This window comes from Narcine bancroftii, chromosome 11 (genome assembly GCF_036971445.1).
Source record: "Narcine bancroftii isolate sNarBan1 chromosome 11, sNarBan1.hap1, whole genome shotgun sequence".
In the NCBI taxonomy this organism is placed as follows: Eukaryota; Metazoa; Chordata; class Chondrichthyes; order Torpediniformes; family Narcinidae; genus Narcine; species Narcine bancroftii.
This window is the reverse complement of record NC_091479.1, coordinates 77,412,977-77,439,700: the sequence shown is the minus strand read 5'-3', so window position 1 is coordinate 77,439,700 and position 26,724 is coordinate 77,412,977. Positions and strand designations below refer to the sequence as shown.

General features: G+C 39.1%; 1 protein-coding gene across 9 annotated transcripts in view; it reads right to left on the bottom strand.

Moving 5' to 3' along the window:
• LOC138745950 (ELKS/Rab6-interacting/CAST family member 1-like) overlaps window positions 1-26,724 on the bottom strand; it is a 539,260-nt gene that overhangs the window by 483,052 nt on the left and 29,484 nt on the right. For all 9 annotated transcript variants that reach the window (XM_069903518.1, XM_069903519.1, XM_069903525.1 and 6 more), the window contains exons 5-8: window positions 15,107-15,262; window positions 5,363-5,446; window positions 4,804-4,971; window positions 2,393-2,560 (exon numbers count right to left, since the gene is read on the bottom strand). In XM_069903518.1, the coding sequence (XP_069759619.1) occupies window positions 2,393-2,560; window positions 4,804-4,971; window positions 5,363-5,446; window positions 15,107-15,262 (576 nt within the window). The remainder of the gene's footprint in view (window positions 1-2,392; window positions 2,561-4,803; window positions 4,972-5,362; window positions 5,447-15,106; window positions 15,263-26,724) is intronic.

Genomic DNA, 26,724 nt, shown 5'->3' with positions numbered 1-26,724 from the left:
CTCCAACACCTTTTAAGGCAAGGAGTTCCAGACAACCTTCCCTACTCTGCAACTTAAAACATTTATTTTTCTCAATTTTACAGTTCTGGTGTAGGGTCCTTGAGTCAAAATGTTAACTTGAATCCATCCCGTTTCTCAGTCTTTCAATTTTATGCACCTTTAGCTCCTCTGTTCCAAACAAAGTAATCTATCTTATCCAATCTTTCATCACAGCAGTACTTTCAGATTCTGACAATGTCTTGTAATCATCTTTGCGCCTTCTTCAATGCAAATACATCATTCCTGTAGAAAGTGGTATCAGAAATATAGAGAACACTCAAAAAGTATAGTTCTAGCATAACCATCTGCTTTCATTTTCCATGCCTTGGTTAATAAAATAATATATGGGAGGTTTCCTTTAATCATCTTATTGAATGGTCCTGCCATGTTTCAAGGATCATAAAATTTATTAACTTTTTTTTGCCATGAAGGCACACAAAAGGGCACCACTAACTCGGCACTCCCATCAATAAGAGAGGCCCTTCAGAGGCATCAGGTGTCCATGTATTTATCTCTTGCATTCCTTAAGCTGTGAACCCAAACAACCTTCTGTCCGTTCCAACATTAAAGCCAAACTTCAAGTCCCAAACCTCCAATACAATCAGAAAGCTGTTAATATCCAAGACCCATTGGAAGCTCAGCTTGCCATCAGCATCCTCACAAATCTCAGTCTCGATACTTGGTTCCCTCGAACTGGCACAGGGCACCAGAGCAGGAGAATACCAACCTGTGGAAAAGGGAGAGCACATAGAAAACCCAAAAGAGAAGGAGACATCAGCAGCAGACCACCAAGGGGCTTGGACGTCAAAAGATTTACACGAGGCTGCGCACCTCCAAGCCCATCACTGGTTCGCTGCTGATGTCTCCTTCTCTGAAGGTTTTCTCTCCATGTTCTCCTTTTTTGACAGGTTAGTATTCTTTCACTCTGGTGCCCTGCACCATTTCACTGATCCTCAGGATCTGGACTGCTCGAGGATACAGAGCTCCTCTGTGGGGGCCCCACGGCCCATTTTGTCTTGCTAACAGCATTGTACAGGTTTTAACACAGCTTGTAAAGGCCCAGAGATGTATTTTCTACATTAGTGAACCCAAGGATTTCAGTTCCCAAGCTGTCCTTAAAGGATCTGTGGATGTGCACGACATTCCTTCTATTCCATATCCTCCCATTTGGTGAATATTCCAGTCACATATTGCCTGCCCACAAATGTATTGCCTCACATTTCTCTGGATTAAATTTCATTTGCCATTTTTATGCCTAAATGATTACATTGTTAATATCTTCTGGGCATTCTAAAGCATTTTTTCACTGGCAACCACATGGGTATATACAACTGTTCTATGATTTTTAAGTGCTCAGGTGTGTTCCAAAATGCAGTTATAAAAGTAGCAAAAGAGTAGAGTCATGATGAATACAGTTACCATTCATCCAAATGATACAGTAGAAGTAGAAAGAATTTTTAGGTCAGCATATTTAGTGAACTTAGATTTTTATATGATTAGGATGAAACTCTAGTTGAAGGAAATCGAAGAATATAAAGGACTTTTAAGATGAATTTATAACTATATAGTTGGATACTTCAAGAATTCCAAGAATTAAATGTGGCTTGATCTTCTAAACAGGATAAAAAAGGGAATTCAATAAATTCAGATTCTGAATTATATATGGGCCTTTGGGAGGTCAACTTTGATAAACCAATTTCCAACATTCACAGAAATTGAACTTTTAAAAAATTATTTCAATGGACATACCACGTAGGACCTGCAAATCCACCAATTCCATGCACTTCCCATGCCCAAATAATTTGGAACAAATTTCATTAAAATCCAATTTTCTCTTAAATTGCTTTTCCACAGTATCCATAATTTTCCTGTAATCCAGAGTTATCACTGACCTTATTTAATTATGCCAATGTGAAACCAGGTGTGATGAAGTATCTGCAATCAGTTTATTATTACTGGTTTGAAAAATGTTTGGGAGAATTTGTGTTAATCAGGGCATTTGCCAACTAAAAAGATAGTGTACATATGTAAATAAATTGTTCAGAATAAAATTGTTCATATCCATATGGAATAACCAGCAGCTTTTCATGCTGCTGCAAGATCCCAGTTTGCTTCATTTAACATTACTACTGCTAACCATTGTGAGGACCACCATTGGGAACAACCAATAACCATTTAAACAATTCACTGAAATATGGAACACAGAGCATCATTTATAAAATTTATGCAGCTTTTCAGCACATTTAGGAAATGCTATTCGGCTTTTAAACCATCTATTTAATATTGTATAATCCATGGAAATAAACCGCGTTCCCTTGGTCCAAACTTTCAGATGTTTGCAATTGTTGCTTACCTTCTTTTGCAAGACAACAACTTTACGCTCTTTGACTTCCATCATGTCCTTGAGGTCACGAATCTCCCCAGCCAGTGTCCCTTTCTCCTCAGCCATCTCCTGCATCTGCTTAGACTTCTTATTCAACATGCTATCTTTCTCTTCAAGGCGAAGACGTAGCGCATCCACCTGGAAGAAATGCACCAATGAGATTACAGTGTCTCATCCACTTACCATAAATGCAATGCACTATGCAACCATGAAAACTGAGCAAGAGGGCTTTTCAGGTGTGTAAACTTGCTTTGAAATGTTTTTATTGAATATTTGTGCATATTTCCAATTAGAATATGTTTAAAAATCGAATGTATTTCAAGACATATATTAGATATTGAGTGTAACTATCTATGTGTATATATATAGATATATATACACACACACACACATATATATGTATGTATATATACACACACACATATATGTATGTATATATACACACACACACATATGTATGTATATATACACACACACACATATGTATGTATATATACACACACACACATATGTATGTGTATATACACACACACACATATGTATGTGTATATACACACACACACATATATGTATGTGTATATACACACACACACACACACACATATGTATGTGTATATACACACACACACACACACATATATGTATGTGTATATACACACACACATACACACATATATGTATGTATACACACACACACACACACATATATGTATGTATACACACACACACACACACACACACACACACACACACACACACACACACACACACACACAATTATACTTCTAATTCTCTAAGTCTTTGCCAAATGTTCCAAACATACTTAATTTGGGCTTTGTACATGCCCTTTAAATAAACTATTGTGTATATTAAATTTTTTAAAAAGCATTCCTCGTTCAATAACCATATCAAAAATTTGAAAATATTGCACTCCAAATCTTAAAAAAAAAAGGTTAACCTTCATCAACATAAATGTGTATTCAGTGGAAAATACAAAACTGCAGAGAATCTTGAGTGAACAATGAGAACCTGGAATCAGTTAACATCCTTGCATAGAAATGGTCAGTCATGTTTCAGGTCAGGATCCTTTATCAAGACCTATGCTGCTGTCTCAATAAAGGCTCCTGACCCGAAATATTGACTGACAATTTCAATTCATGAATGCTGCCTGACCCACTGAATTCCTCCTCATAAGTAAGAATGCATCTCAGAGGTGCATTCTTAGTTATTTCACTGAATGCTGGAGAAAAAAAAAAATCATAAATGTGCCACATCTTAAAAGATTAAGAAATTTTGCAGTACAAAATTTAAGTCAGTGACCAATTCTCATCAACATTTTTTCCATATTTTTAGTGGAAGCTGCACAAAATGAAACAGGACTTTTATTTTTACAAATGCACCATTCTATATGGCTTTGGACATCAAGAAAGAAAACTTAGTATTATACTCAGGTGAAAGAATCATTGGGCGGGGGCATGGACATAATTGAGCTCTCATTTATGTCATGTCTTTTGCTTTATTTTCATAATTATATAATGTAAATTCCTACAATCCACATTTACATTGATAAATACCATGGTGCTGTTACATTTTTCTTATGGTGACAAATAATCACAATCAACAAGATGTTTTGACAACACACCCCAAACTTATGACCGCTACCACTAAGTATAAGGGCTTCAGGTACATCAAAAGATCATGCACATATTCCCACCCAAGCCAAGTGGAAAGATATCACTGTTCGCTCATCATTTCAGAGTCCAAACTCCAATCTTGGTAGAATTGTAGGAGAATCTTCATTGACATGGTTTAAGGCAGAAGCTCACCACGTCCTGCTCAACATGAATCAAGTCTGGCTACTAATGCCCATATCTCAAAAATATGAACAAAAAGAGCAAGGCTACCATTATACAAAGTGTCGTGCGCATCAAAAGAACCAAAGATTAGTCGATCCAAACCAAGGCCTTTATTAACTAAAAGACTGGAGCATATCACAAGTAGGTCGACCGGGTCAGAATGATCTGGTCTGGCGAGGATCAATCCTTTAAGACCTGCCAGTAGGTGTGGCTACACTCTCAGCCAATCACAGTCATCCTACACTACAATCTGTACATATACACATTGGTGATAAAATCTGTACTGTCAAACAAAGACAATATTTTCCAGAGATAATGGAGGAAAATATTCCACCTCACATCTTCAATATAATCCACCTGACATGCTGCGCACTACTGAAAACAACTTCTAAATATTTAAGTGGTCACATTCAACAAAAGTTGGAAATAATGTTGAGATAAAGGAATTTCATTTACAAACTAAAAACTTTTACTACATTATGGTTACTATAATGCAACACTGGTAATTTATTCTGTCAATTTTACCTCAGTCTGCAGTATGGCAGCTCTCTGTTCCTTTGCTGTAAGTGATTCTTTCAGGACTTCCACATGCTGCTTGCTGTCTGAAAATTGGTTTGCCAATGTTTCAAGTTTGGTCTGCAAAGCAAGTAGATCTGTTTCCTTTCTGGAAAGCTCCTGTTTCACTTGATCAACCTGGGAAATAGAAAGCACCAATTCTATTTAAAAACCTTCATCAATCCACTTCATTTCAGCCCACTACCAGCAAGCCTATCAGTTGTCTGCATTAATGCTATATTCCATTAATCCCAGTTCATTCAAATAGCTGTCAAATTTTGATATATTCTATATTTCAACCATGAATAATGCTTTAAAAAAACAATGCAGGCACTCAAGAAATAATCCTGAAATTTAAATGGACAGCAAATCCAAATGAAAGAAATTGTACAATTCAATGTAAACTATCCTACAAAGAAAAGCCTAAAGGTAGGAGGAATAGTTTAATGTAAAACCAAGCACTGAAAAGAGAACTGAAATTATTTGTGATTCCAGACAAAAGACAAATATTAACTCTTTAAATAGAGACCTCAAGCTGGAGAGCAGCCACTTTTTTTCTTAGATCTTCAGATTGGACCCCTTTGGAATTTAGCTCTTCTTTCAGTTGCTCTACCTGTCAAAACATGGTTAAAAAAATTTTTTTAAATTACGTAGAATGCATGTCTTGTAACTTTACAAAAAATTGATATTAGCAAAAGGATTCTGCATAGATACAGAAATCCAAATATGAATCCCAAAGTATATTACTCATTTGGTTTGGACTGGAAATGATAAGCAATAAAACAAAAAAAAACATTTGTTATTTAAGATTTGAGACCTCTGGATTCCACATATTATGCCACCTTTGTGACAAATTTGCTGGCTTCCAAGTGTCATATTTTTCAAAAATAGCAATATTCCAATGATGAAAAATATTGATCTTGATATCTTTCACAAAACTTAATACCCATTTGTTGTTTCTCTTGAAGCCACATGAACCCAAACTGACCAATGGGGAACCAAAGGATTGCCAAATTCAGATATTCCTGATGGTCTTGCAGTCTGTGAATCGCAGTAACTAGACAAATACAATGTAATATTTCGTTGGGTTGTACTTGTGCAATCAGAAGACGATAAATTTGACTTGACCAATAAAATCACAGTATTTGATTGAATGGTATACAAGTGCCAGAACAAGAACAAGGTAACCCCACATTAGATCCAGAAATTCTGTCTGCATGATCATAAATATTTCAAATTCATACATTTGGGAGGATAGAAATCTATTTGTTGGTCTCAGTCTCTTATTTATTTGTATCATTTGATTCAATTGACTTTTATCAATTGTGGGAGAACCACACAAGAGAAAATTACTCTCTTAAGTAGCAAAGAGCTAATGCCACTTTGCATGTTAACTCATTTTGAAATCCATGTTTATTCAGGATGCCATTGTTTCCTATTATTTCAGAGCTACTTTAATGTGTACTTTAAGCTCACACCCTGTTCTTGCTGCGACCATCAGGAAAGAGGTATAGGTGCACGAGTCACACCACCAGGCTCAGGAACAGCTGCTCCCCTCCACCATCAGACTCCTCAACAACAAACTCAATCAGGGAGTCATTTAAGGATGCTTACTTTTGCACTTTATTGTTTGTTTTTTCCCCCCTCTGTACTTCACAGTTGTTTACATTTCTTTATTTGTTTACATGTGAACATTCTGAACAATTCTTTTGCACTACTAATAAGCAATAATTCTGTCTTACACGCAGGAAAAAGAATCTCAGGATTGTATGTGATCACATTTATGTACTCTGACAACAAATGTGAACATCTGAACCACTTGGGAGCAAACATTCAGCCAACGGAGTGCCCCGGTTGTGCCCTGCCCAAAGCAGCTGTTTGAATAAAGTTTCAATAAAGTTGTGTTTGAATAAAATGGTAGCGCCCCAAGATGAAGAGCCGGTCAATGCTGCTCACTGCTTGGGCGACTCTCCCAAAGTGTCTCCCTGTTTTTATTTTGATTAGTATATTATTAACTTTATTAGTAAGGAATTATCTGTAAACATAAGGGAGGTTAATTATGATGGTGGCACACTTTGCGCAACATTGCTACAGCATTCCTAAATGGGGTTTGAATTTAAAGGAAGGTCTGATAAGGACTCTCGCATGGAGGTGAGTCGGCTTGCTCCGAGGGCCTGATCAGGACACTTGCATGGAGGTAAATCGGGTTGTCAGTGAGAGGGAATGGGATTAATTACGATGGTGGCACAGTTAAGGTGGAGGCTAGTGCAACACTGGTTTGAATTTAAATTGAATTTAAATTTTGTAAGCTTTGGGAAATACCTTATTAAAGTGAACTTTAAATCATTAAAAACTATTACGAGCTCCTCTTTCATTTAGTGTGAGTATCACTTTAAGGGCCAGTTCAGGCTGCAACCATTCACAACTGTGGAGAGACTGGGCGGGAATGACCAGTACAGACTGGTCCCAAATTCATACTTTGGAGAGGAAAAGGAATATTTATTGCTTTTTCCAAGGACACAGGTGGTGAGAGTTATGTGTGTGGAATACTGAAGGAACAGCACTTAGTGACCAGCGGCCATCTCATCAAACACTGAGCAGGAAGGATTGTGTGATAATGGACAATTCAGCTGATTCTCCCTGCCAGGGGAATTATTAAACCCCACCATGACCAAAGGAAAGGCCGCTATGATTGACCCATACCTGGGTTTTTGAAGTATTGTGGAAGTCACACGTTTCATTTCACCTATGCAAGGAAAAGGGGAGCTGTGACAACTGTTCTTATGAATAATCTTTTCTCTGGAAGAAACTTGTCAAGGATTCGTGAATTTTCTGCAGTCCTGTCACTCAGCCTCTCCCATTTCCTTCATGATTATTTCTCTGCATTAGTTTAAAAGTCTGTGTTTTGACAATGGATTTCTAAGACTGAACTTTGGAAGGAATTTACAAAATAGTGCCAAAGCTGTAATGGTTTGGGTATCCCACACACACACATGTACATTTACATATAATCAGTTTTGCTTTGACTAATAGGTTACATTTATTAGAAGTTACTAATAAATATAGTGTTTTTTTTTAAAAATGACTACCTTGGTGTATCTCCATTCCTGCTGGTCTGCAAAGTAGTAGTATTGTCATAATGAGCCACGCAGTCATGGGGAAAAGCGAATTAAACAGGCGACTAAGAACACAGCCAAGTGGTGCTCCAGTTCTGATAGAGATTGTGGAGATGTTCTTACCAATCCTCATTAATTGAGATCAGGAGGTTATGAAATACAAGATCCATTTGCACAGTGGAGTATTAAGGCCTAGGTCTTGGAGTTTGCTGATCAGTTTTTTTTTTGGGGGGGGGAATGATTATGTTTAATGCAATGTTGTAATCAGTAAAGAGTATCCTGATGTATGTGTCTTAGCTGTCCAGATGATTCACGGCTTTGCGTAGATCCAGTGAGATGGCATCTGCTGGCAAACCTTTTGCTGTGATAGTCAAATTGGAAATGATCCATGTTCTTGCTCAGAGAGGAGCTCCAAGTTCATGGGTGTAGAGGGGATGCAGCAGGAAACTGAGCACCATGTCTTCTGGTGCTCCAGATCAGGAGGCAATGTTCCCAATTCTCATTGACTGCTGCCTTCAGAAGAGGAAGTTAAGCATCCAGTTGTTGAGGGAGGAACTGAGTTTGATTATTAGTTTTGCTGATCTTTCTTTGGCTTGGCTTCGCGGACGAAGATTTATGGAGGGGGTAAAAGTCCACGTCTGCTGCAGGCTCGTTTGTGGCTGACAAGTCCGATGCGGGACAGGCAGACACGGTTGCAGCGGCTGCAGGGGAAAATTGGTTGGTTGGGGTTGGGTGTTGGGTTTTTCCTCCTTTGCCTTTTGTCAGTGAGGTGGACTCTGCGGTCTTCTTCAAAGGAGGTTGCTGCCCGCCAAACTGTGAGGCGCCAAGATGCACAGTTTGAGGCGATATCAGCCCACTGGCGGTGGTCAATGTGGCAGGCACCAAGAGATTTCTTTAGGCAGTCCTTGTACCTTTTCTTTGGTGCACCTCTGTCATGGTGGCCAGTGGAGAGCTCGCCATATAACACGATCTTGGGAAGGCGATGGTCCTCCATTCTGGAGACGTGACCCACCCAGCGCAGCTGGATCTTCAGCAGCGTGGACTCAATGCTGTTGACCTCTGCCATCTCGAGTACTTCGACGTTAGGGATGAAAGCGCTCCAATGGATGTTGAGGATGGAGCGGAGACAACGCTGGTGGAAGCGTTCTAGGAGCCGTAGGTGATGCCAGTAGAGGACCCATGATTCGGAGCCGAACAGGAGTGTGGGTATGACAACGGCTCTGTATACGCTTATCTTTGTGAGGTTTTTCAGTTGGTTGTTTTTCCAGACTCTTTTGTGTAGTCTTCCAAAGGCGCTATTTGTCTTGGCGAGTCTGTTGTCTATCTCATTGTTGATCCTTGCATCTGATGAAATGGTGCAGCCGAGATAGGTAAACTGGTTGACCGTTTTGAGTTTTGTGTGCCCGATGGAGATGTGGGGGGGCTGGTAGTCATGGTGGGGAGCTGGCTGATGGAGGACCTCAGTTTTCTTCAGGCTGACTTCCAGGCCAAACATTTTGGCAGTTTCCGCAAAGCAGGACGTCAAGCGCTGAAGTGCTGGCTCTGAATGGGCAACTAAAGCGGCATCGTCTGCAAAGAGTAGTTCACGGACAAGTTTCTCGTGTCTTGGTGTGAGCTTGCAGGCGCCTCAGATTGAAGAGACTGCCATCCGTGCGGTACCGGATGTAAACAGCGTCTTCATTGTTGGGGTCTTTCATGGCTGATATGTTGAAGTTAAACACCAAACTAGTCAATGAATAACAATCTGACATAGGTGTTCAAGTGATCCAAGTGAATGAATGCAGAATGGGGAACTAGTGAAATGGTTTACGATGTTGATCTGTTGCAGTGGCATGTGAATTTAAGGGCATGCCAGTCCTTACTGACTGAGGAGTTGCGTTATGCCATAACTAACCACTCAAATATCTTCATCAAAGATGAGGTGAATGCCACCGAACAGGAGTTGTTGAGGTAGATCAGCTTGCAGCTCCTGTTAGGCACAGGTATGATGCATACCCTTTTGAAGCAAATCAGGACCTTAGATTATAGCAGTGAGAGGTTGGAAATGTCTGCAAAAACTCCACCCTGTTAGGCTGCACAGATGTTAAGTTGTTTTAAGCAGTGAGCTGAAATACAATAAACTGTAAAAGGATGCAAGTAGGTTGATAAATAAGCAATCAGCAGATTATATGTTGCATAGAACTGTGAAGATGCATGTTTTGACAGAAAATTGAGTGGAAACGATAAAAGCTAAATGGCATGGTTTTAAAGTGTATGCAGGAGCAGAGGGACTTGCATTTATAAGTGCATAAATCTTTGGAGTTGGCAGGACATATTGAAAACATGGTTTGTAAATCTATAGGGACCTTGGGTTTTATAAATGTGGAGTATAAAAGTAGGCCAATCCTATTTAAACTTTATTAAAAACTGGTTAGACCATAACCAGCATATTGCATCAATTTCTGATCACCATACTACAGGAGAGATTGTAGAAGAGATTTATTGGTTTGGTTCCAAGAAGGAAGAATGTCAACTTCAAGGTTGGAGAACCTGGAGTTGCTCTTTTGGAAGCAAAGAAGCTGAAGAGGAGTTTCATTGTCAGATCGTGATGAGTTTAGGTGGAATAAATTGCTGAGTACGTCATTCAAGAACCCAGGTTTACAGATTTAAATTGATAGTAATGATATGGGAGTGATGTGAAGCAACATTTCTTTAGATAGGAACTGTGTACGATCTGGAATTTGTAAAGGAGTCGGAGGACAGAAGTGAATGTAGTCGCTGCTACGTAGAAAGAGGCTGCTGAAGAGATTGTGGATGCATTGGAAGTGATCCTTCATGAATCACCAGAGTCAGGAATTTTAAATTTAAACATACAGCACAAAAGCAACACTAACCCGTGCCGTCCAGTTACACCCAATTGGCCTACAACTCCAGTACATTTTGGAGGGTGGGAGAAAACTGGAGCACCCAGAGGAAACTCATGTAGACAAAAGGAGAACGTACAAATTCCATACAGACAGCGCCGGATTAGAACCCAGATTGCTAGCACTGTAACAGTGTTGCGCTAACCACTACTAACTGTGCTGCCCAATGATACCAGAGGACTGGAAAATTGCAAATGTCACTTCAGTCTTTAAGGAGGGAGTGAAGCAAAAGATTGGAAGTTATAGCCCAATAACTTCATTGGTTGACAAGATTCTAGATGCTATCAATAAAGATGAGGTTTCATGGCACTTGAAAGAATATGATAAAATAGGCAGGTGTCAGCATTATTTCTTTCAGATAAGATTTTACCTGACAAACCTGTTGGAATTCTTTGAGGAAGTAATGAGCAGGAGAGTCAGTGGACATTGTTTATTTGGATTTCAGAAGGTCTTGGACAAAATGCTGTACATGTAGCAAGGTATGAGCCCATGGTATTATGGGAAAGGGAGTAGCATGGACAGAAGATTGGCTGACTGGCAGAAGGGCAAAGAGTGGGAATAAAGGAGGTCTTTTATAGTTGTCTGCGAGTGATTAGTGGTGTCCCATTGTACAAGCACAACCCGACCATTGGTGTAAAATACTGTAAACACATACACAGACAAATGATAACTATGTGTGTGTGTATATATATATATATATATATATATATACACGCACACACACATTAATTTAAAAAATATTGTTAAATAAATTGTTGAGTCACAGAGGGTTTGTATGAGCAGTCATTCAGCAGTCTGATGTGTGCCAGTGCTCAGTGTAATTGTAGTCTATGTTCTGCTTCCAACCCAGATAGACTGTGGCCTTTCCCTGAGGAAGTCCAGTATCCAGTTAGAGAGAAGTATCGAGAGGACAGAGTCTCCAATAGTCTCTGGATTATGATCATATTAAATGCAGAACTGAAGTCAATGAATAGCAGCCTGGCACATGAGGCATTGTTCTCTAGGTTGGACAAGATGGAGTGGAGGGACAAGGCTATAGATGAATTGAAATGGTTTCAGCATCTCTGGGAAGTGCACTTTGATGCATTCCATCACCAGATGCTCAAAGCATTTCATAATGGTGGAAGTCAGTGCCATCAGCCAGTAGTCATTGAGGTTTGTTACTGTCACCTTCTTTGATACCAGGATAATGGCAGAAGTCTTAAAACCTGTGGGGACAATGAACTGCTGCAATTAGGTGTTGAAGATGTCCGCAAGTACTCCATCTGTTGACTCCATCAGTACCCGACTAGCTATATTGCCTGGCCCTGCTTCCTTGTGAGGGTTCACCTTGCATTGAGCTTTCCACCTCAGCAACAGCTATGCAAGGGCCTATTCATCAGGGGAGACTGAGTTTTCTTTGATATAGGTCTGTTGTTCTTGTTGAACAGTGCGTAGAAGGCACTCAGTCTGCCTACAAGGGAGGCATCGTTGTCTTTAACTTACAACATTATCTTGTGGACCATTGATATCTTGCCATGTGTGCTTCATAGCGAATTGCTGATTATGGATCTTCTGTGCATACCCAGCTTTACCTTCTGGATTGTACAAGGGAGTTCAGCCCTGGTTGATCTTAGTGCCATCTTGTCTCCGGTCCTGAAGGTAGCATCATGAGCTCTGAGAAATGCCCAGACCTCTGCATCAAGCCATGGTTTCTGGTTTTGTAGCATTTGATTTCCATGACATCCTCCATGCATGCTAATGTAGCCAGTCACTGAGCTTGTGTACTCCTTGATGTTTATGTGGCTGTTGTAGGTGGCCACCTCTCTGAAACAGCTTGTCAAAGATCTGACCAAAGTCCATGCAGACAACATTCATTACCCTTCCTTCATCAACGTTCCTGGCAACTTTCTCATAAAACTCTGCATGATTTGTTAAACATGACTTACCATGCACAAAGCCATGTTGAGTATCCCTAATCAGTCTCTGTCTATCCAAATACTTGTATCTCCAATCTCTTAGAACACCTTTCAATACCTTACCAACTACTGATGGTTATAGGCTCGCCAGCCTATAATTTCCTGGGGTATTTTTGGAGCTTTTTTTTTTAAAACAATGGTTCAATATGAGCTACCCTTCAATCCTCTAGCACCTCATTGGTGGCCAAGGTCATTTTAAATATATCTGCTAGGACTCCTGCAATTTCTGCTCAAACCTCCCTCAACTTGCCCTCAGTCTCATCCCCTCAAAGGAAGAGTTCTAGTCTGTGGTCCTTCCCCATAGTGCCCTCTTGTTCTTTGGCTGCACCAAGCCTCAGTGCATCTTTCTGCCTGGAATATGCCAGTCAGCAACATTCCCTCACTGACTTTTCCCCATGTGCTGAAAGACCAATATGTCTCATGCAGACCAAAGGGGTTCTTTCACTGAGTTGACGATCTTCCAGCAGCTGTGGATGTCTATTTTTGCATGCATCCCTGGGAACAGCCTGTAAATCAGAAAATCATCTGTCACGCTGCTGCTGGAGATGAGCCATAACACCTTGCATCCTTCGCCATACTTTATTAGCACATCTGCATCCTGCAGAGGTGAGTGACTGTCTCCACTCCACCAGTCATCTCAGGAACAAAACGTGTTGTAGGCAATATTTCAGTCATAAAGGAAGGAAGGATCTTGTCTGGAGGGCTCCTCTCACCACCAGGCAGACCAAAATCAGGTGCCTATTAGTGAGCACTGGCGATGAGGCATTCCATGAGGTGATCTGGACAGTCTGTTCAGGGAACGACCCTACAGTATCCATCAAGTCCTTGATTCTCAGTGTCTGCAGGACACTGCTTGCTAACCACTGACTAATAGACTTGATAGACAAAGGAAATTGGAGAAAATATTCTCCAGACAAAGGATAGGTTGGGTGGCCAAATCCATCTGACTGGGACATTGCACAGCAACAGGACCACATCCATCCTTCGCAACACCTGGGACAGGTAGAACCTCTGCAAATGATGGCAACTGGTGCAGTCATACTTTAGTTTCATACACAGCCTGATGATCCACACATGAAGGTGGGCCACATTGAATATGCCCTTGCCCCTGTTGTCTAGCAACTTGTACATGATGACCCTTCAAACCCTTTCAGTTTTGGATTCCCATATGAACCAGAAGACTACTCTGGTGACCATTGGTGTGGAGGTTCAAGAAATGCATGAACAGAAGTACTGAAAGCACCTGACACCTGATTACCAGGCACTTCCCTATTATAGAGGGGAAATGTCATGCCCACAGATCCAACATCTGGTGGACCTTTGCAATCCACTCTGACAATTTGTGCTGCATCTCTTGACCCATGAGGTGCCATTCTTCATGGCATGAACTTTATGCCAGCTTCCTATACCAGATATATGTCTCTTCCTTTTTCCTGACCAGAGTTCAAATATCCCTTGTCACTAAGAGTTCCCTACACCTGCCAACATTGTATTTCACTCCAATAGGAATATGCAGGTCTTGAACTCTCCATCTTACTTGTATAAGGGCAAGACAGGCTACTGAAGTGATATTGTTTCCTCTACAAATGTCTGGTGAATATTTTAATGAGGAGCCAGAATGCAATTGTGCATGTACATGTTTGGGGAGGTGGGCAGGGAGGGTTTTGTAAGGAAGAAGGGTTAGAGAAGGAAGAAAGAAACTAACAAAATTTTATACCATGAATGGATGTTTCTATGAAAGAGCGAAGTAATTTGAGAGACAGGGCAGAAAAGTCAACTTTGGACATTTCTTGCTAGATTTAATAGAAAAATATTTAAAAAAAATAATAATAAGTGGAAAGATAACATTTGGAATAGAAAATCCTCAACTTCTGAAAATATGCACACATGCAATTTCAGTCAAGCACTCAGTTTTATTCTTCTCAAACTTTCAAATTAAAAAAAACCTCAAATTCAAACCTTGAAACCCTGAAAACTTAAACAATGACCAGGAAAAGCTGTCAGTTAGCAACTTGGAATATGATTAGAAAGTAGCAGATTTACAGTTTTCTTAACCCTTTGTACTCTGGCCATTTTTAACCTTTCATAATATATACTCCGGACTGGATCCATGGGTAAACCTTTACCGTACAAACAGGCTGGTGGTTGGGTATAAAAACAGTCCCAGAAAACAGGACAAATATTCCAAAGTGTTAAAAACTTCCATGCATGAACTCTAATGGCAAGGAAAAATAATTAACATAAAGGTTTCATTGATAACCTGAACATTCTTTAATATGTAATCAGTGTTATATACCTTATTCTTCATGAACTTCGAATGACTTCTATATACTTCCATCTGTTTCATCTCTTCTTCTCTCTCCTCAGTACTCAGTGCTCCATTTGATTTGAGCATCTGTACCTCATCCTCGAGATCTTGAAGATTCCGCTCAAGTGAGGATATTTTACTATCCTACAGTTTGAGAAAGAAAAGCTGTAAAAAGTTAATTTTAAAAAAATGGGCTGCTTTCAATTTCTAACCAATTAATCAATCATATGAAGCAATTTACAACAATTAAAAGCCCATTTTTCCCTGAAATGAAATACAATGGCACCAGCCATTTTTCATCAACCAAGATTGAATTGGAATGTCCTTGCCCAATTGCCAATGCCCAATTTCCCCAATCAGGTTTTGAATCTCTAAACCTCCTTTCTCACAATGCCAACTTTTGACCAAAAATATACTGATCTGGCATTTATTGAGGAAATTTCTCCCCATGGCCCAAATAAGTACGGAATGCCTACATCCTTTCTTTTTAAAATATTTTTACTGAGTTTAACATAATAGTCCATATACAAATTATTAATATAGTGAAGCAATGATAACATATACATAACATATAATTAAAGTAAATGCACAATACATGTCCAACCCAATCACTTTTCAATTTCAAATGTTTCTTTTTGGTCAAATGTGTTTCTTGTAAAAAGGCAAAATCAATTTTCATTTTTTTTTAATATAAGCCAATACCCTCTTTCACTTAATTGCATTATTTAATCCCTGAACATTAAAAGTTGCGGTTCATAGACATTTTTACTAACTACTAATATATTTACACTCTATAAAATAACGCTCCTCTTTATAATTCTTCAAAAACACCAAAAAGAACACAAAACCCACCCATCAATAAACAAAAAATAAAAAATTAAAAAAAACCCCAAAAATAAAAACTACCCAAAATCTGGGTGTGGTAAACCCACTAGTGGTAAATGACAGTCAAAGCTTTCAGTGTCATCCACCCACCCCCCACCCCGCAGCCAGATACATATTCATTTTGTAATTAAGAACAAACAAATATAAAATATATTCAACCCAATGATTCCAAGCCCAATGATTGTTCCAGATCTTCAATGTCAAGAAGACTTTGTGTCAACTCTTCTATCTTTCCATTCTTACTATTTTTTCCAAACCCATACCCATTTCCATTTACCCTCCTCTTAGGAGACAATGGTGAAGACCGCCCATTTCTTCGCAATTCTGGCAATGAATTAGCAAAAACAAAGGCATCATGATCGCTCTCAAAAAATTGAGATTGAAAGTTTCCTTAAAAAACCTTCAAAATTGCAGGAAACGAAAAGCAAACTTATAACACTTTCGCCATACAACATCTTTAGCCGAATTAAACTCCCGTCGTCTTTTAATAACTTCTTGACTCAAATTGGCATTAAAAAAAAAACACTCTATAGTTTTGAATCATCAACGGGGATTGACTCTGTCACACTTTCTGTACCGCCATTCGTAAAATCATCTCTCTATCTTGATACTTCAAATAATGAATCAAGACCGCCCTTGGTGTTTGTCCAGGAAGTGTTTTTTTCCTCAACGCTCTATGGGCCCGATCCAGTTCCAAACCTTCAGGAAAAAACTCTTTACCCAATACCTCTAGGATTCAATATTTAAAAAATTTTATTGGGTCAGAACCTTCAAAGTCCTCTGGAAGACCAACTATTTTCACATTATTTCTCTGACTTTGATTTTCCAAAGCATAAATCTTCTTCAATAAATCCCTTCTTTGAATCCCCCACAAAAAACCTTCTACTTTTTCCATTTTTCCTTTATTGTTTTCCACTTGATTTTGACATTCAGAAAAAGCTGTTTCAATTTTTAAAAAATGATCTTGTACAATATCAACAGATTTTATACATCTGTTAATATCACTCTTAACTACAGTCATTTCTTGTTTCATAGTTGACATTTCTTCACACAAAGTATTCATTTTTATTTTCACATCCATAAATCCTTGGGTTATTTGAGTTGACATTTGTTTTGACATATTATCCATTTGAAAAGCAGTCCGTTCCAAAACAGTGAACACTGAATCCAATCCAGACTCCATAGCCACTTTTTGAGATCTTCCTTCTAGAAATACAGGTTCCTCCTCCTGGGCAAATTCCAATAAGGTAAGTTCCTCTTCACCTTCAGACACCATAGGCCCTCTGACTGTGCGGCTGCGGGTCTGTACACCCGACGCCCTCACCCCAGCCTCGTCGGGGTGCCGGCGCTTGGGCTCCCCCACAGCCCACACTTTTTCCAAAAGGTCCTGGACCCGGGATGCTCCGCGCATGCCTGGCAGAACCACCAGATGCGTTGGGGCGTCCTCCGATGCTTCACTGCGCGTCCCCGGACCACCCAGCAATGTTGCGGGCTCACAGGCCCCTTTGTTGGTTAGGCCGCCCACGCGCACAGCTTCACCGAAGCCGGCGCCATCTTGCAACTGCAGGATCGGTACCCAAGTCAAACTTGAACGGGCAGGAATCCTCTGGCGTTTGGAGACTCCCAACAACGACTGTGGATTCAGCTGTGCAGGTAAGCCACAGATCGTCTATACTTTTATATGGTAATTTATTTTGAAGTTGAGTTTTAGATTTCTTCACATTAGTAGCCATGATGAATCACTGTTATTCAGAAAACTATAAATATTATTTTTAACCATTTTTATACTTTTTAAAGTTGGGTATTTAATAATCCAGCTGGGTAAAGGTGGAACACACCTCCTTCTTCTACGCCATCTTGCCACCACCCCCCCATAAATTTTTTAATTCCATCCCTAATTGTTAAATATGATCGTTTGTTAAAATGATTATACACAAAAATTAGTTAAATATTATAACAAACCTCATTATACTTTAATATATCTAAAAAATATCATCTAGGATAATCATAATTAAACTCATTAATCCACTTATCAAAAAGAAACTAATACTAATCTTACCCCTCCCTCCAATCAAGGCTACAAGAAAAATTCAAAGATGGATCAAGTAATGACCTCCAGAAGACAGAATGATCAGCACCAGAGCACCCAAATCATCTAAAAAACTTTCAATTAATATTATACCTAATGTCTACATCCTGAGGGCTCCCAAGATTGCCTGATATCTCTGATCACCAAACATATATACCTGAATTATGCAGTTTTGTGCACTGGACAGCAAACAAAGAAACCAACGATACAGTCATTACAATGGACTCAGGGGCTTTGCAACAGCTGGAATGTCCACCTTTTCCAACACAATTTCAAAGTGCATTCTTTCCACAACACAATTTCTATGTCAATACATTTTAAAAGTGCATATATTCATAAAAATAACATAAAGAGATACAATAATCAATTTTGTCATCAATAGGTTAAAAACAATGTTCAAAAATAACAGACTTGATGATGGAAATAGGAAGTAAAAAATGTTTGAATAAACAAGATTTATGGAAAAAGAATGAGTTAATGTTTCAAGTCAATGATCTTTCATCAAAACGTAGATTTTATCCAACTTTTCCCACTTCTAAAAATCACATAAATGGGGAGGGCAGAGGACTGCAGAGATTGAACGATGAAATAGACGATACAACCAGCTGAAGGAAGGATGATAAAGGCTGGTGAATAACAATAGGCAAGTCTGAGGAAAGGGCAAGGAAGGGAAGCAGACAACTGAATTAACGAAAGAAAATTACACACACACACACAAATTATGTTTCTCTGGTCTGCAGTATTAAATCATGCAAAGACACATTCTGACATAACACACCTGGAGACAAACAATACATATGCAGTATATACATACAAAAAAAAATGAATATTGTTCAATAAATAGTTGGGTCTCAGAGAGTTTGTATGAGCAATTCTTCAATTGTTTAGCAGACTCATTGCCCATGGGAAGAAGCAGTTTCTCAGCCTGGTGATTCTGGCTCTTTCCTGACAGGTGTAGCTGGAAATGCATTATGCGGGGCAATGGAAGTCCTCAACCATTTTGCTAGCCCTTTTCAAATGGGGGTGGTGGGGGAAGGAGAGCCCAATGAATCTCTCTGCCACTCTTATGGCCCTGAGGTTTGACATCCAATTCAGTGTTCTACTTCAAATGTTCCACACTATGATGCAGCCAACCAGGACACTCTCAACAGAGCTCCTATAGTAAATTGATAGGATGGTGGCTGGAAGCCTTGGCTGCCTCAGTCTTTCCAAGAAGGGAAGTTGCTGTCGCACCTTCCTGACAAGTGATGTTGCATGTCCAGGATAGGTCACTATTTAAACAATCACAATGGAACCTGGTGCACACTACTCTCTCCACTAACAAGCTATTAATGTGTTATGGAGGGTGGTAATCCCTGGACCTCTTGGAACTCCAAAATCACCTTTGTCTTGTCCATGTAGAGACTCAGATTGTTATTCTTGGACCTCTGCAAGTTGGTCTGTGCAGCTCTTCAGTATGTTGTCTGGTCCCACTGCCTTGTGTGCATTCACCTTGGATAGGGTTCACTTCACCTCTGCCACAGCTATGCTGGAAGGGCATTCATCAGAGGAGAACAGTATTTTTTTTATTTCGGTCAACTACTTCTCTTCGAACTGTGCAAAGATGATCAGTCCATCTGGAAGTGAGGCATCATTGTCTTTGACTCGTGAGGTTGTCCTGTATTCTGTTGTACTTTTGATTCCTTGCTACGTATGCCTTGTGTTGCACAGATGTATATGGATCTTCTGTAAGTACCCATGCTTTGCCTTCTGGATTACACGGGAGAGTTGGGTGATCTCAGTGCCATAGTATCTCCTGTCCCGAAAGTAGCATCATGACTTCTGAGGATTACACTGACCTCTGTATCCAACTATGGTTTCTGGTTATCCGTGGCTGTGAAGCATTTGATCTCAGTGACATCCTCAATGCACTTGCTAATGTAGCCAGTCACTGAGCTCTTGAACTCTTCGATGTTTACATGATCACTGTGGGTGGCCACCCCCCCCCCCCCCCGAAACTGTTGGAGTCAGTCAAAGCATTACTAAGATTGGAATTAGATGTTGCATTTCAAAGTTCTCATGCGCTTGGTTGGGGATGAGATGCTGTTTCTTGAACAGTTTCATTGGAAACATGTAAGAGAGTGAAAGCAGGGGTCAGAATTAAAGCAAGATGAAGAATTAAAATGACAAGCAGCTGAAACCCCAGGATCACACTTGCACACGAAATAAAGTGGTTCTAAATATGTTTATCCAATATGGATTTGATTTCCACAAGGTGATTTGGTAGAAAAGAGTTTTATTTTGTTTCAAAATGTTCATCACAGTTAAAAATATTTAAGACAACGTTTAGTACACTAGCATAATAGAGTTATACAAAAGAACGGAGTAGGTTAGATTTTTCCCCCCTGCACTGAAGGAGATGGTGGAGTGACCTTAAAGAGTTGTACAAAACCATGAGGGTATAGGGGACAAGGTCATGCAAAGAATCTAGACAGACATGACTTGGATGAGGTCTCCATGAAGAGTATTAAAAAGATATTTAAAAAGTTTAAAATTAAGTATTTTTTCACTGTGAATGAATAAAATGATCACCAAGAAGCCAAGAAGTAAAAGAATAAAATCAGAAGAGACAATGACTCAACCACAAATGTTGAGTGTAAGCCCAAAAGGGAGCATCATAAAAGCAGCCTTGGGACCGGCTGAACTCAGCAGTTCTGGCAGGGTTGGGTCAGTACGAGACCTGAATATAATCTTGGATAAGATGAAGACTTTATGCATTTGTTTCATGGGCATTGAAACTGCAATGAGAGATAGGTCAGAGAAAATGTCTGAATTTAAAGAGGCAATTGAGGATTTAATGCAATGAATGGGCCAAGTGGAAGTCGTCAGTTAAAACGCAAGAAAAGCTTTAGAAGAGGATGTGAAGAAGTGGGAATTGGATAAACAAGCTATGCTGGGCAAGATCGACCACATGGAGAATTTTAGCAGACGCAATAATGTTTAGATTATTGGTTTCATAGAAGGGACTGAAGGGAGAGACCTGGTGAGTTTCTTTGAAACTTGGATGCCACAAGTGTTGGGAGAAAATAAAACTACAAAGACAAAGGGCTCATCGGATCCAGAAGATCTGGCACGGCTGGTCCTTGTAAGACTTTTGAGTCTTGGGAGCAGTATTTGATTATTCTAAGCAACACAATCACAGCAGAAAAGTGTTATTCTTTTAAGACTTTAACCCAACATTGATTAAGCAAAGTTAGGAGTTTGATGATGTAAAAAGGCAATTGCCTCAAAGAATACAAAATACTCAATGATTTATGCTGCAACTCGGAGAGTTGAATTAACAGATGATAATAGATATTTTTTCAAAACTAAGGAAGAAGTGGAAGAATTTGTATGAAGATTATGAAAAGATTAAAGATATTAAGCAGGATTAAGAAAAATATTTACAATGAAACCAAGTAAAAAGTATTTTTTAATCATCTTGTATTTATTGATAAATATTATTGAAATTTGCACAGAGATCTCAAGAAAGAGCGAGAACTTGGTAAAAACAGTAGCAAGGTGGAGATGCCTTGGGGGATAGTGAGCAGTTTTGCAAGATGGCATTAAAGGGAGGGATTCTTCTTTCTCGGAGGATTCCGCGGGCTTCTGGGATTTTGTATTTATGTCACTGTCACAGTTTATTGTGTTTATGTCACTGTTTGTTAAAAGTGAAAGATCACTGCATTACTTGAATATTGGTTTCAGAATTGGTATGGATAGAACATCAACGTTTATTAGTCTGAATGTTAATAGAAAGGAAAAGATCTTGGCACACTTAAAAAAAAACTAACGGCAAATGTAGTTTTCCTGCAAGAAACACATCTTACTAAAATGGAATATGCTCAATTAAAAAGAGGAGGGGTGGGGCAATTAATATTGTCTTCTTTCAGTTGAAAAGTGAGGAGTAGTGATTTTAATTAATAAAAATGTACCATCAATAGTAGAAGATATATTGACTGACCAAGCTGGAAAGTTTGTAGTGACACATTGTAAAATTTACACAGAATCCTGAATATTTACGCTCGAAATTATGTCGATGAAACCTTTATGAAGAATATATTTTTAAAAGCAGCAGAGGGTAGACAAAATATATAGGATGGGGGGGGTGGATTTTAATTTCTGTTTGGATCTGATTTTGGATAAATCAGCGAGAACGGTAACGAGGGCAAAAACTGTAAAAGTGATGCAATCATTTACGAAGGAGTTAAATCTGATTGATATCTGGAGGCAACTCAATCCCACAGAGAGAGAGACTACTCATTCTACTCAAAGGTCCATTACTCATATACAAGAGTGGTAAAAACGGAATACTTGGCAAGACTACTGTCAGACAACTCACCATTAACCTTAACTATTGCAATTGTGGATAAACAAGAAAATATGTACAGATGGCATCTTAATGCCACTTTGTTGAAAAGGACAAACTTCTGAGTTTATTAGGAGACAGACAAAATTATTTTGAGAGCCAAATCTCCATTCCACTGATAACAACATTTTGATATGGGATACGTTTGAGAGATCAAATTATTTCTCATACAAATTTTTTTTTTAAATCTTAAAAGAGAATTTATTGCTTTGGAGAAAGAGATAACAGAACTGGAGAAAGAATATCAGAGGACAGGTTTACAAGTATAGACCTTTAGAGAATAAAAAAATGATTTATGACACATTGCAAATGTATAAAATGGAAAAAATGATTTTAAAAACTAAGCAAAAATATTATGAATTAGGAAAACAAGCACATAAGGGTTTGTATTGGCAAGTGAAGCCAGAGGAGTCACAGAGGATGATAAAAGCAATTAAAACAGAAGCCAACATTCTAATGTACAACCATAAAGAAATTAATGATAATTTTAGACTGTAGCGTGCATGCTATGCAAAGGATAGAGCAACACACACACCCACCACACACACCCACCACACACACCCACCACACACACCCACCACACACACCCACCACACACACCCACCACACACACCCACCACACACACCCACCACACACACCCACCACACACACCCACCACACACACCCACCACACACACCCACCACACACACCCACCACACACACCCACCACACACACCCACCACACACACCCACCACACACACCCACCACACACACCCACCACACACACCCACCACACACACCCACCACACACACCCACCACACACACCCACCACACACACCCACCACACACACCCACCACACACACCCACCACACACACCCACCACACACACCCACCACACACACCCACCACACACACCCACCACACACACCCACCACACACACCCACCACACACACCCACCACACACACCCACCACACACACCCACCACACACACCCACCACACACACCCACCACACACACCCACCACACACACCCACCACACACACCCACCACACACACCCACCACACACACCCACCACACACACCCACCACACACACCCACCACACACACCCACCACACACACCCACCACACACACCCACCACACACACCCACACACAAAGATCGAAGACTGATTTATTGTACTGCCAGCTCTGCTTTTATTCACTCCTTGCCTCTGGCCGGTATTCCCACCATTTCCTGCCACGTGGAAGGACAATAGCTGTTGGTCCGAGAGGCCCTCGTGATTGCTGCGTTTGACGGCCATTTTGTGAGCCGGGTCACAACTCTGTTTGCAGGCCACTACAAGACAATATTATACAAAATTATATAAATCAGAATTATTAGATGATAATGAGTTGCACAAGTTTCTAGCGAGCACAGAGCTTCTAAAACTAGAGGTGGGAGAATAGACAGAGTTAGACGCCCTTTTCAGAAGTCTCCAGGGGAGGATGGGTTCCCGCCCGAGTTCTATATACAATTTAAGGGTCTGTTGATGCCTCTTATAATGGATGTGCTAGATCAGACAGTGGAGTCTCAAACTCCCCTGGACCCTTTTGAACAGCTATTATTAGTGCTGCCAAAAAAAAAAACAGGGACACATTAAAAACTCATATCTCGCTTTTGAATACTGATTATAAAAGTATTGGTGAAGGTGTTAGCCAATCGACTTAGACAATATTTACCTAAATTGATACATACAGATCAGGTGGGATTTGTTAAAGGAAGACACATTTCAAATAGTATGGATAGGCTATTTAATATAAATATGGCTAAATAAAAATTGAATTCCTATATAACAGTCTCCCTCGACACGGAAAAGGCATTTGACTGCTTAAAATAGCCTTGTTTTTTTATTTAAAACATTGGAGAAATTTGGAATAAGTAGAACATTTATAAATTGGATAAAAACTTTTTATCATAAACCACAAGCCAAAATTATAACTAATAGTCAAATTTCAGCGGCATTCCCTCCGACTTGGAGTAGGCAGGGGTGTCCCCTGTTCCCAGCGTTTTTATCCTTGCGATTGAACCACTGTCAGAGATTACAAGGTGAGATCCGGATATTAAAGTTGGACAAGAAGAACTTAAAATTAGCCTATTTGTTGATGATGTGCTACTTTATTTACCTGAACCGGCTGAGTCTTTGAAGAAATTACAAACAACTAGAAAAATATAGAAGAGTTTCAGGTTTTAAAATTAATATAGATAAAAGTGAGATAGTGCCATTGATGAACTTTGATTATGAAAGATATCAAAAAGGAAGTAGATTTAAATGGAAAGTAGATGGAATTAAATATTTAGGAAGAATAACTGTCAATAACCTATAGAATTTGTACTAATTAAATGATACTCCCATTAGGGAAGATAGAGAAGGATTTGCAGAAATGGAAAGACTTGCTGGTTACTCTGGTGGAAGAAAAATGAAAGTGTTGCCAACACTACAATTTCTTTTCTAAAAAAAAAAAAATTAATTATTAAATAATTGTATTAGGCAATTCCTATGGATTAAATAAGGCACCAAGAATTTTGCCGGAAAAATTAACGTGGGGTTATAAAATAGAAGGACTTAGGCTACTGGATTTTAGAAAGTATTATTTGTCAGTACGAGCCAGATTTCTTCTCTCTTTCTTTCAGGAAGACAGCACCCCCGCCCCACCCCCACACCCAAACTCTTCTTGGATTCAAATGAGAATCTACTCAATGAAAGAGCGAAGGAATTTATTTATAAGTGGAGTGTTAAGTCAATGACAAAAAAGACAGATAACCATATATTAATACATATGATTAGAGTATGGCAAGAAATCAATGAGAGTATTGGGAAAAAAGCACGGATATCATTAAGAGCGCCATTATGAAGTATGTGCTGTTGCCTATGAATCTAGGTAACAGAATATTAAACTCCTGAATGAAAAGTAGCAAGATACAAGACTATGATGCAGAGTGGATTCTTATGTCTTTTGATCAATCAAAGCAGAAATATGGAGTAGCTAATGGGACTTTCTTCTGACTTCTCCAGCTAAGATCATTCCTGAGAGAAAGATGGGGGCCAATGTTGGTCCCAGCTGAAATTAGTGAAATGGAATGAGTGATCTGGCTGGGGAATACACCTAATTCATAACAAAAATGTACCATCCTCTCCAGAGTGAAAGTGCAAAACCAGGTTCACAGATGTCAAGAGAGATGGAGTTGGACTTGGGTCTTGTAATATCAGAAAGTTGCTGGTTTGATCGACGTTTGGATAGTAGGACATCAATTATCAATGCAAGATATGGACTGGTTCAGCACAACTTCCTTCACAAATTATATCTTACACCTCAGAAGCTACATGGATCAAAATCTGAAATATCGGAGATGTGCTTTAGATATGGGATTGAAATAGGAATATTTTTACGTGATGTGGTCGTGTGTGAAGATGAGGCCTTTTTGGCAGAATATTTCTGAAATATTAACAAGGATAACAGGAGTGGCCTTTGCAGGTGACCCGGAGATTTATCTCTTGGGTAATTTTGTTGAAGTAAGAAATAAATTAACTAAATTCTGAATTTCCTTTGTCAAAATTGCCTTAGCAGTGGCAAAAAAAAAATGTATTTCAATTATTTGGAAGTCTGACTCTCCTTTACTCATAGCACGATGGACTGTGGAAGTGAATAGTTGTGTCCCTATGGAAAAAAAATTACATCTACTTTAATTTAAAGAACAAATGTGACATATTTGTCAAGATATGGCAGCCATATTTGGACCAAGTAGGGGCCCAATAAGGATAACAACAGATGTGGCTATAGTATACGCAAATGTGACTTACCCATAGAGATTTTTTAATGGTTAATACAGGTGTGAGCTCTTGACAGTGTGTGGATTTATATTTGTGGAAGGGTTTCTCTGTGTTTTTTTTGTATGAAATAGTTTAATATAGTGTGATATTGAAGATTTTATTAAGTATATTTATGAAAAAAAATCAAAATATTAAAAAAATTATTTCCATGGATGCCGATTGACCTAATGAATATTTATGCAATGTTTTTCTAAGGCTTGCACTGGTTAAAATAACAAAGGATTATTTTTTTTTAAAAAAGAGGGATAGAATTAGGACTATTCCATGATTTAAAAAATTACTTGGATTAACTGTTGCATTTGCACTGCTCATCAATCATGGAATACCAATCATTTACATCTAATTGTGGAATATTTAAATGTTTTAATCATTTAATTCTTTAATATTTA